Source organism: Penaeus chinensis, chromosome 36 (genome assembly GCF_019202785.1).
Source record: "Penaeus chinensis breed Huanghai No. 1 chromosome 36, ASM1920278v2, whole genome shotgun sequence".
Taxonomy (NCBI): domain Eukaryota; kingdom Metazoa; phylum Arthropoda; class Malacostraca; order Decapoda; family Penaeidae; genus Penaeus; species Penaeus chinensis.
The window spans coordinates 11,065,488-11,077,987 of record NC_061854.1 but is presented as its reverse complement, the minus strand read 5'-3'; the positions used below and the strand labels follow the sequence as shown (position 1 = coordinate 11,077,987).

Genomic DNA, 12,500 nt, shown 5'->3' with positions numbered 1-12,500 from the left:
GCTATCTTGTTTCCTTCATCGATCACTGGGTCCTACTGGTGTGGAGGTCTTCTTTCCTGTCAAAGAAAAAGTACCTGTAGAAGTTGTTATTCATTCAAAGAAATTTGAAGTTTACTATACAAAGACATGCATGTGAATATCATATATTTCTATCCAAGATGAAGTCGAAACAAACCTCCCTTTTATCATGAATGATATCAGCAATTAACTCATAAAGAATTTAGTACAGAATTTACAAATATGTCTGCAAAATAATAGATGTCAAATACAGTTGCAAAGAAAGAAAGAAAGAAAGAAAGAAAAAAAACAAAGGAAAAAGGAAAAAAATCTTCACTCTCCTTCTTGTGAGTTAAACATACTATACTGAAAGTTAGTTATCATTAATATACCAAAAAGCATACTAAAGTATAAAAAAATATATATTTACAATAGCTACTACAAATCTTTCCTCTTATATCAGGATTACTATCATTAACATTGAGAATTTGCTAATCTATTTCATATCATAATATCAATGGTTTATATTAGCTTTTTAGCTTACCAAGCTTTCTTTGCCTTATTTAACAAGATCTCAAGCAATTACTGTCTACAGAATTCAGTAAGGAAATTACAAAGTATTTAGTCTGTAATTGAATTACTTTATAATATAATAATATAAAACACATATTATGAGAGGGTGGTGGTGGGAGATAGGGAGGGGTGTGTATATATAGTTTCTAATATTGCTTTATAAATCTAAATCATATATACACTGAAAGTTAAACAAATATTTGCCTCTCAATAGTCACAAATTGAACTACAGTGGTACCTTCCTCATCAAGATCATCCAAATTTTCAGAGTCTGAAAAGCTTATTGATGGTGCTCCTGTGTCTACACTTTGCCAGAAGGTGAATAGCTTCTTGAACTTTTTGTTTCCTATGAATTGCAGCATGCAAAAATTGAAAATAAAAGTAAAGAAATTAAGAATGAATAACGTCAAGAGGGAACTGTTAACTCTGGTAAATCTTCTATGAAAAGAAGAGACCAAAGCAACAGTGCCATCCATTGGTAATAAGAAGCTACAGATCAAATGCATACCTTTTAGATGTGCATGTAACCTTGGATCATCAATATATTCTGGGTCATCATAAAAATGACGTGGGGGAGATCTATGCCGAACATAACCATCAGGTGATCTTGCGAAGCGTCTGTCTGGAGAACGTCTACCTGATCTGCGGTCAGGTGAGCGGCGGTCTCCTCGAGAATCTGGTGATCTTCTCATTCTATCAGAACGCATGTCAGGGGATCTTGTACGGTCAGATCTTCTATCTGGAGAGCGGTTCCGGTGTGAATCTGGAGAAGGTGGTCTACGCCGCAACATTGGGGGTGAATACCTCCCATCTGAGAAGTGTGACCTATCACTTCGGGGAGAATAACGATCATTTCGATGTTCATATGATGGAGATCCTGATCTACGGAATGGAGGGGAAGATATCCCACCTGCAGGTGGGAGACGACCCCCTGGGAGAGGAGGTAAAGGTCCCATAAATGGAGGTTCTCCTGGGAGGAATGGAGGAGGCAACCCATGGGGCAGGCCATGTGGGGGTGGTGGAACTCCAGGTGGCAAGCCATGGGGTGGAGGCACTCCTGGGGGAAGGGGAGCTCCTGGGGGGAACATCATTGGCAACATAGGAGGTGGACCATGTAAGGGATGAGGAGGAATGGGCGGAGAGTCTACTTCGCGATGGAGAGATGGAGGGCCTGAATGATTCCCATCCACCATACCATCCAAAATGGGTCCAGGGGATGACATTGAACCATTAGCATCTACACCTGTTGGGAAAAGACAAAACTTGTTTTCATATGCCTTGCTACAATAACCAGAGATATTGCTGTACCAAATTATGAATTGTTACTGATAGCATAGGTCAGGGTGGTCCAACTGAATGAGATGATTTTTCCTATTCATTGGAAAAAGAGAAAAACTTTGGTTCTAAAGCAAAGGTCACACTAGTCTATTCTGTCCTATGATCCCCAGATAGGATCGCTCAGTGTTCCTTTGGAGAGAACCATCATTTCAGTTTAGTGTTCGTAACAGTAAACAATGACACTTTCCATCGAGGATAGTTTTACGGGCTACTTCATGATGGAGTTCATCGCTTATTTCATCCATTAATGTTCTTTTCAAATTCCTGCTTTTATAATCCTTATGACTGGTGTTCCACAAGTAAATAACTTCCGAAGAGAGCTCCGTATATTTGGAGTGTCGGAGTGGGTTGATGTTTTTGTTCGTTAGTCAAACTAACTATTAACATTTAAAGAGACATCATTGTTCGATGCAATATATTTTTGTATTTTATAATTAAATTTGTTTTTATCATGATATATAATCATTTGATTAAAGATTCTAAGTAATGAGTTTACCAGTAATTATACTATAGTTTTTGTTTCGGCAATATCTTTCAGCTCTAAGCAGGGATGAAATACCGACATGGTGTTTTTGTACTGTGGAGGGATTTTCATCTTGGATCCATTTACAGCTAGGGAAGCATCCAGCTCTGTAAAGGGATCCCTGGACAGAAAAGATTAATGTGACTGGCCCTTAAGTGAAGTAACACTAGGTTACTAGAATGACAACATTTTTCATCACATTCATCTTATTAGTAAGGAATTAAGTTTGAGACCCTCAACTCATATGGCCATTAATAAACTGACCCAGGTTATCAAGGAAGATGGACCAACCTGGCTTAGATAGACTACCATCTAACAATACTTTATAATACAAGGAACTGAATACACACGCTCTGGGATTAGTAATACAGTACTGCCACCTGAAACTAATTACATTTAGAGGCTAGTGTCAGGTAGTGTGAATTCAGCTATCAGATACTGTTACGATTATATTATGTATACAATGATTATATATATATATATATATATATATATATATATATATATATATATATATATATATATATATATATATTCCCTTAAATGGTAACTTACCGAGATCACCATAAAATATACTAAAAAAATTGTAAAATTGCTGAGGAACAACAATAACATGAAATCCATATTTACCAATACAAATTTATAACAATTCTACTATTATCAATAACATACCAAAAGAATTCACCACAATCTTGAAAAATTATATAACAATGACATTTGACTAACGTTTAGCTGTAGGCTTTATAATGCCAATGGACTGCTGCTGTGATTCTTCCTTCTCTTTTTGCATCATGGCGAGGCGACTCTTCAGCTGATTATTCTCCAGCCTTTGCTCCTCGTGTTTCCGTTCAGCTGCCCTGGCCTGCACCTGTAGTAATAGTGTGGCAGCACTATTATTCACTTGCCAGAGCATAGTCATTCTCAGAGAAAATTTAATTTCAAGCAATATTGCAGTATAACATCAACGATCTTACCCTGCTACATTATGAGTGCACTTATTACTATATGCTATCTCAGAGAAAGTGCATTAAAGTTTAAGAGGTTTCCAATATCTAACAGAAATTATAACGATCTATATTTTCTACTTTACCACTTACCCAATTATCATGAGCCTTTTGTTCATGACTGGAAATCTGAGACTTGTAGGACTGTTCTTGGTCCTCAAGTTCCTTACGCAGACTATCCAGTTTGGTTCTGAAAAATAACAACATAATATACATTATACTCTTATTGTGAATGACAAATGACAAGTACATTTTTCTCTGATTTCCATACACAGACTATTCACTTGTGTTCTGCAAAATAATGACACTGAATTTAATATAGCCCATAAAAATAACACATGATTTTTTTTTTTAATCTTTCACTTATAACAAAAGTTTTCTAACTCAAAATAATACCATTTCACATGTGCTAACTACATCTTTAACTGGGATTGGGGGTGGGGGGCAAAGAACAGTGACTCTACAAAATGCATTTTGAAATTCTTTTACCTTTTAACCCCTACAATCCAGATGACATGATCATCATGTCACAAAAAAAAAATTGGCTTGAGGGGTGGGGGTGATGGTAACATGCCATCATAGTAAAGTCCAGCCAAGGGCTGGGGTGATGCAAACTTATCATTGTGAGCATTTTGGCTGAAGGCCAGGGTGATGGGAAAGACTCACCACGTGATTAGATTTATTTGGCATATAGAAAAGGGCTTTTGGATTATTTCCAATGACAAACGAATGTGAAATGTAATGTCCATAAGCCATGACCATAAGTGTGCCAGCTCCAGGGAGGATGCCATTTCTAATGCTCAGCATCCTATTTCTGCTGCCATGATACGTGGCACTGATTGTATTACAGAAAACTGAATATTGAATATTAAAAAAAGACAAATAAGAAAATGTTACTTATTGTTATTATTTTTGCAAATCAAATAACAAATATAGACATTAAAAAATGGCAAAAAAGGTAAAAATGCTTATGCATAAAAAGAGACAATAACATTGGAAAGGGGATGCATAAAGTCTTGTCACCACATATGATTGTTCGCATGTACCCTTCAGAGTGGCTGCTCACATAAGCCTAATAATGCCAGTAATTTGGACCATATGATTGCCATGAAGCAACCGGATCCAATAGGTTAAAAACAACTTTTCAATAAAGCAGCAAAGAGTTACGATACGTGTATATATTCATAATCACCGAAATACAAAATTAGTATATCTTCAATGTAACTAGATACCGAATGGCAGATTTTCTAAGCAGATACATAGTCTAAAACTACAATACTGAAAGGCTGTATACCATTTAAGAAATTACTTGATTCTTCATTTCATAACTTGGAATACCAAAATTCATTTATGCAGTACTAAGTCTCAAAGGAGAAATCACAAATAATTTTTACTGTACATTCAATATTTGACAATAATTTACTTTTTTTCCTGGGTGAAGCTGAAACCACTGTCATGAGTGGAGAAATCCATGCTTGTAAACCCCCTGGGCCTTGGTCTCACTGGTGCCTCACTTTTCAAACTCATTCCCATCACGCCTTTAGAAGATTTTAAATCCCGCTGTATTGTAGAGGGCATTTCTGCTATTGCTCTTCCTTGTTGTTTTGCTTCATAAAGAATACGCATTGCTGCTACTCTGCTCTTAACATCATCAGAAGCAGGAGAGTCTCTTAAGTCAGATTCTGATTCACTTATAGACATAATGGGCATTTCTCTGATCCCTCTATCTGATGTAACAACAAATGTGGCAGGATGTGCTTCAGTGACTACAACTGAGGATAAATCACAAAAGTTGACATTTGCAGTTTGAGAAAAGTTTGGAGGAGAAACTCTTGCTTGACTATCTGAATGGACTTTAGTTGTAACTGAAGTTCTGTTAAATGATGAAGCTGGAAGACATGCAGTATCAACAGATGGGTATGACAGGGCAGCGGAGGCATATGAATGCCCACTTGAAGTGCTTGAATCATGGACATGTTCATCAGAATCATGGGTGTAAGTGCTTATTTGAGATTTGTGAATATTAGCAGCAGATGAATAAATTGATGAATCAAACTCCTCATTTGAGGTATGAGCTACATAGGCTCTATAAGCTGATGCAGAAGCTTGTTGCTGTGAAGATGTTCCGCCTGAGGTTTCAGGTACTGTATCTATACACCTTTTTTGTCGCCTGAGCTCAGCTTTGGCTCTCACACATTCCACTTTAAATTCATCTGACATAGGAACATTTTCGGTGGTTGGTGACAGGTCAGAGAGGCTAAAAGTATCTACTGATCTTGAGTAACCTCTCTTAGATTTTACTTTCCTTTTGACAGCATGGAAATATATATATATTAACAAAAAATATATATACAAAATTTAAAAAATAAAATGAAATAAAAATAAAACAAATATTTACAGCTGTTGATGATATGGTTTGGAGAAAATCATGATCTTTCTTCTTGTTTCCTTTAGAGTTTCAAAACACTCCTTAAGATATCATCATAATTTAAACCTACTAAATTATGTATATGAAAATTATACTTACTTGTAGGAGGCAATTTCCAGTTCGTAATTCTGAATCTTCTTTGCAACAGCAGCTGCAGAGCCTTCAGCATCAACTCTCAAACCCTCTTGTGATTCCAATTCCCTGACACAGGAAAAAATAGTCAACTTATTAAAAATTTCCAGTAACATAACCATGTCTACTGTTTGAGTGTCTGAGTATGTGACTTATGCCATAAAATGAGAAGAGACCATAGAACTTACTTGGTAAGTTGTGCCTCCTTCTCCTCAAAGTACTGAGACAACACAGCCAGTTTACTCAATGCTTCTTCCTTCTCCTTGACAGCAAGATCATGATGGTCTCTTATCCCTGCCACTTCAGACCGGATTGAAGCCATGGCTTCCTCCAAGTTCTTCTGAGCTATTTCTGCATCTTCCAATTGCTCTTGTAAGTCATTGCGTTCATTTGTAACCTTCTGCAGTTCTGCCTTCACCTGTTCAAATGACAAAATCGACAGATGGGTAAATCTTTTGAGGATGAGCCATGGTAGGTCTGCAATTTGTCACACTGTCTTATAAACATTTTTTTCGTGTTGAACATTGTCTAATCCTTCCAGCACCCGAAACTTTCACATAGGAGCACAGACTACAGGAATAGTCCAAGTGTAAAAAGAAAGCTTAAGATGGATGGAAGAACAATACATGTTGTAAGATGCATCATCCAGTAATGGAAAATTCTGGACAAACAATAATGGAATTCAGCAATTACTCGAGACAAAAATATTTGTTCATACCCTAATGACATCAAATATAGCTGATAATTTTTCTTCATCTGGGGTAGCATGGTCATCATCTGATGTCAGTCGCAGCTGCTTCAAACATTCCTTTGAGACCTGTGAAAAATATATTTTTTATTCTAGTTGCAACTGTGGGTGTGTAAATATATTTGTAAATATACATGTATATAGATTTATATATATGCACAAATATATGTATGTATATATTCATATTATTGTATATATATACATATAAGTATATGTATGTATAGATGTATATGAAAACACACAGACACAGACAGACACAGACACACACACACACAGACAGACAGACAGACAGACAGACAGACACACACACACACACATATATAAACATATATATATAAATACACACCTGCAATTCTGACTCCTTTGTTTCAATAGCTTCTCTCAACTTGGAGATAGTGTCCCGCTGTTCCTCGAGGTCTTTGGTCAGGGTTTCCACTTTGGAGTCATAGTTGCTTGTTTGTTCTGTTAGTACCTCATTTGTTTTCTTCAATTCGTGAACAAGATTAGCTTCGTCCTGTAGTTTCTGGATAGTTTCTGCCTTGGCCCCCGTCAACTCCTCCAAGGAATGTGTTAGCTGTGTAATGGAAAATAGAATTATAATCAGAAATTCTTATAACACTCATAAAAATTAGACAATTTCCTTCTTCATTAATACAAAATGTCTTTTTATTTTTCTGCATCAGCTTATCTAATTGTAGCCACTAAATTAAGATATATTAAAAAGGTTATTCTCAAAACTCTTACAGAAGCTCTAAACCTATTATTACTGTGACAAAAAACATGTATGTAGGAGTGAAATGGGGGTATTTGTGTGTACTGAATGTTGGGGTGCTGGGGAATGTCGGTGTGCGTATGGATGTCTGTATATGCCTGTGTATGTCCGTGTACATATGTGTAGGCCTGTATGTATACTTGTATGTATGTTTGTGTGCATGCATGTGAATGTGTTTTCAAGATTCACATTCTTTAGACAAAGTCCTATGTACTTTTTCTATCTGTAAAGACATAATATGTACCTTTCTCAATTTACAAAATCTCTAAAGATAAGCTCTTCAAACAAATAAAGTACTTTTCTATTGCTGTCAAATGACAAATTAATAAAGGACAAGAGTTTAATTGATCACCTTTACCTCTTCCTCCGACTTTTGCAATAATTAAATAAATATAACTTTAATGTTTACCATACATACTTAAATAATATGAATCACAGAATATAGTTAACAATTTCATAAGAGAAACAAAGATATTTTCCTATGGTAACACCTGCTTGAGAAACATTCTTTAGCTTACCTGTTCGACCTGATAATCCAGTTTGTTGGCACGTTCTCTGGCAGCAGCAAGTTCTGTGTGCAGTTCTTCATTCTAAGGACCATGAAAGGTACAAATTCAGAAATGATATTTACACGTGGTGAAAAAAAGTGAAAAATTATTATCCTGGTAAACTTGTAAACTTTTAAACATGCTGTTTATATGGAGATGTTTATCATAAACACATAAAATAACAAAATTAAATAAAACATTACTTATTCTGCACTGGACTAGAGAATATAACTCCCTTCAGTAACACATTTACTTTATGTGAATCAAGAACAACCTATCCTGCTGATTCATGACTGAACATTTTATTCACCTTTTCCACTACCTGGTTCTCTACCTTATATTTGATCTCCATTTCCTATCTTTCATATGTGGAATTTACTACATAGAAATTCTAAATTAATTAACTGCTTATCATCTCATATAATGTTCTTGAAAAAAAAAAAAAAAAAAAAAAAAAAAAAAATTTAAACTTACCAGTCGCGTTTTCAAGGCTAAATCGGAAGTAAGGGTCTCCACTTTCTCCCGCTGTCCATCTAACATAGACTGCAGGTGGTCGACAGATGCCTAGGGAATATTCAGTGGTTAAAATAAACAGTGAACCCCTTCTAATAATCAGAGAAAATAATCTGGCAAAACAATTTAATTTCTCTTCTTTTCAATTATTATACAGGTACCATTTATTGATCAACAAAATATATGAAACTTTCAAAAATTATCTATATGAAACTTTCAAAAATTATCTAATTAAATATAAAAGCAAAGCTGATACAAAAGTAATATTCTACAATAGCTCACTATATGTCTTTCATCTATTTAATTTTAACTGCCATTACCATCTATATAAAACTTATGGACATATTAATGCTTTACCTGATCACTGACTCCTTAATGTTTCTTTTAGACTGTACATCAATATTACTCAGTAAAAATAAAATTTGAACAAAAAATCTTGAAGAATGTGTCAACAGCAGCACTGGAGGAAACCTCCATGCCCTAAAAGGCCTCATAACATACCTGGAAAGCTGTTGCATCACTCTGTGTTGAGAGCATTTCTGACAACATTTTATGCATCTCCAGACCATTTGTTGTGGCTTCCTCAAGTTCATGCTCCAGCTGCATTATTCTTTCCTCAAGCTGTTCTTTATCACTAGAGTAATTACTCTGCAGAATAAAAGGAAATAACATACAAACTAGCAACCTCTTAGTTACTTAGGTAATTCTCTTAACTACAAAAAGCTTGTAGAAAAATTGCCTTTGTAGTTTATAAATATGATTACCCTACTGTGCTATAAATACATACATACAAATCTAAGAGTACTGACTGGCAATAAAGACGGCTCTTTGCCTAACAACTCTTCTTCCTGGCCAATTAAAAGGTGTTCCTCAGTTGCTAGAGCTAACTGAGTTGCTTGTGCAAGGCTTGCCTAAATTAATATTGCCAAGGAATCAATAAATCATCCATCAAGTAGCATGCAAAAGAGAAATTATTATTAACATTATAAACATTATAAACCCACAAATGAAAAAAGAGGTATGAAAAAAATAATCAAGGTCTAAAAGCAATTTTGCTGATAGACATTTTCATGCTAATATGGATATGCAGGCTTCCTTTTCCAAAATAGTTTCAAATAAGTATCTTCTGTATCATACAAAAAACAAATAAAACAAGAAGTCTCTCATATAAAACAAAGAATTTCAAGATATATCAATTTTTTTTTTTCACACAGAATGAAAAGAGAGATAAAAAACAAAACAAAAAAACTGTCTCACCTTAACAAGCTCAAGTTCAGAGTTTAGCTCAGTCATATCTCCACTGGAGTGGGAAAGTCTGTATGCCACTTCCTCCAACTGTAGTCATGCAAACATAGGTTAAAAGAAAAGCAAAATAAAACAATAATGTGTACCCAAACCTGATTCCCTGTCATCCTTTTTTCCTTCTTCCTTCTAATAGTGCAGGTATAGGGAACCTATTGTCCCAAACCAGTGACATTCAATAAGAATCTAACACAAAATAAATGGGCTAAGGGATATAACATGATGTTTAGGCCACAGCCATGAATATTTGTCAGATAAAAAAGGCAGCTAAATGTCTTGTTGTAGCACTAACTTTGTTTGTACTAAAAGTATGCAAATAAAAGGTATTTGACTTTATTCATCTTCATTTGTGCACCAATATGCAAACTACTGATTTAACCCAATGCTGACAGGTATCAGAAATCCCTGAGTGTCGTAAACACTGGTGATTTCTGGCAACGTCCAGACACTGGGCGTGGGAGTCCACTATAAGTAGCGGAACTTCCCATTCCACGTGCTCTAGTGCATTGCTGTGTGTACAGCCTTACCCCACAGACCAAGCGGTATGTTAATGACACTTGTACACGTCACCCATCCATAAAGGGTTAAGATTTGAATGAACATCAATCATAAAATGCATAAATATGTATAAAATTAGAATGCTGCACTTCATGAGGGCCTGAAAATTTTCAATATATATATGGTAGTTTTCCAATATCTGGCTGAAGGTCTTAAACATACAGTTACAAATTACACAAAGAGTTTATGAGCAAGATACATCATGAAAAAGTGCACATGAAATAAAATACATAAAGTAAGGGAAAAAGTAACACACAAAGCAACTGCAAGCTAGGGAATGTTGGATACAATTAACACTCCATTGTTGTGCTGCATTCTTCAACATTGCAAGCATGGTGCTTTTCTAAATGATAAAAATAATCTACACTAATAAAATAAAAAACATTCAGATTTTCCCCAGCTTTTATGCCCTACACCTAAAAATTATATAAGCACTGTCAAACTGGACACCTGGTTTATAGATACTTATTTGCTGATATTTCAACATAGACAATAATTTGCTGATATTCCTCTTTTATAATGAGATACCGATGATTTGCTCAAAGAAAAGTATTGGTTATCTTACCTAACATTAACCCATTGGATCCAAGTGTCATGTCATGAAAAATTTGGGCGACAGGAAGATGCCATCATACAAAAGTTTGGTTAACCCGATACTGCCAGGCCATGACTAGCGGCGTCATAGCAAACCGCTTGGTCTGCGAAGTACAGCTATACGCCGTGGTGATGCACCAGAGCACTTTGAGCAGGACGTTTGCCTTGATGTAGGCAAACTCCCACCCTCAAAGTCGGCTCGTTCCCATTAATGTCCAGAGTGTAGAATTTTTATTTATTTTCTTCACCTGGCAGTGTTGGGTTAACCCCATACCGATGGCCCACGTGCTGAGGCATCATAACAAACTGCTCGATCTGTGGAGTGCAGGATGTACAGGCGCGGCGATGTGCCAAAGCGCTATGAGCCGGGGGTTCAGCTTGGTGTAGCGAGCTCCCGCATTCAAAGTCCGCTCGTTGCCATTAATCTCAAGAGCGTAGAGTTATTTTTAAATTTTCTCCATCCGTCAGTAAGGGGTTAAGGGCAGGGGTGACAAAAATGAGCAGCCAAGAAAAATTTGTTTGAAGGCTGGATTGATGAGTACACAATGCTCTTGGAGAAAGATTAGACTCAGTGGGCATTTACCCGTATCTGCCAGGCCATCCCTATAGCCATCATAACAAACAACTCATCATGCCAGGAATGGCTATAGGTATCACAACATGCTAGAGCATGCTGAGCAGAATGTTCCACTACATGTAGCTAACTCCTGGGCCAAACAGCAGGAAGGTTGCTAGAAGCCTCCCGAGTCAATGACACCGAGAGATTTCAAATACCGTCATCGAGGGGTTAAGAAGGGGCTCTTGCATCATTTCCATCCATGAGCAACAGCTGGAAGAGTGCCAGCTCCAGGAAGGACACTATCCCTATGCACAAGATCCTATTTCTGCCTCCCCTAATTTGCAGAGGATGGTGTTACAGAAAATTAAATAATAAAAACATATATCTAAAATAAATAACAAAATGTTACTTATTGTTATCATCACTCCACTGACTTCTAGACTACCTAGAGAGATGATACAGAATTTGTGCTAGGAATGCAGTCAATTACCCTCTTGATCCAGAATATCAAATGACAAATATATACCATGGAAAAATGAAAAAAAGAAGAAAAAAGAAAGAAAGAAAGAAAGAAAAGAAAGAAAGAAAAAAAAAAAAATGCATATGCAGGAAAAGAGATAATATTGCAAAAAGGGAGACAAGGAGTCTTGACATCGCACATGAGTGTTCGTGTGTGGAGGGATTTGCATGCCACACACCCAACAGAATTACCACTCAAGCCTAATGCTCAGATTTTGGGCAACATGTGCATAGCATGGCACCCAGATCCAACAGGTTAATATACTATAGGAGCCCAGTTCTTACAGCACAATTCAAAACTTATACTATTTAGTGAAATTATAAGAAAATATATATGCATATATATATATATATATATATATATATATATATATATATATATATATTCCTAA

At 36.0% G+C, this 12,500-nt stretch overlaps 1 protein-coding gene across 1 annotated transcript in view; it reads right to left on the bottom strand.

The window, feature by feature from the left end:
- The window catches only part of LOC125045143 (transport and Golgi organization protein 1-like), a 13,769-nt gene that overhangs the window by 998 nt on the left and 271 nt on the right, over positions 1-12,500 (bottom strand). Inside the window, exons 2-13 of the mRNA XM_047642271.1 lie at positions 9,834-9,911; positions 9,078-9,224; positions 8,538-8,627; positions 8,034-8,105; positions 7,090-7,317; positions 6,714-6,812; positions 6,184-6,413; positions 5,963-6,064; positions 3,529-3,625; positions 3,158-3,299; positions 1,079-1,813; positions 1-56 (exon numbers count right to left, since the gene is read on the bottom strand). The exon at positions 1-56 is cut by the window's left edge and continues 998 nt beyond it. Coding sequence (XP_047498227.1) covers positions 16-56; positions 1,079-1,813; positions 3,158-3,299; positions 3,529-3,625; positions 5,963-6,064; positions 6,184-6,413; positions 6,714-6,812; positions 7,090-7,317; positions 8,034-8,105; positions 8,538-8,627; positions 9,078-9,224; positions 9,834-9,911 — 2,061 coding nt within the window. The 3' untranslated portion in view covers positions 1-15. The remainder of the gene's footprint in view (positions 57-1,078; positions 1,814-3,157; positions 3,300-3,528; positions 3,626-5,962; positions 6,065-6,183; positions 6,414-6,713; positions 6,813-7,089; positions 7,318-8,033; positions 8,106-8,537; positions 8,628-9,077; positions 9,225-9,833; positions 9,912-12,500) is intronic.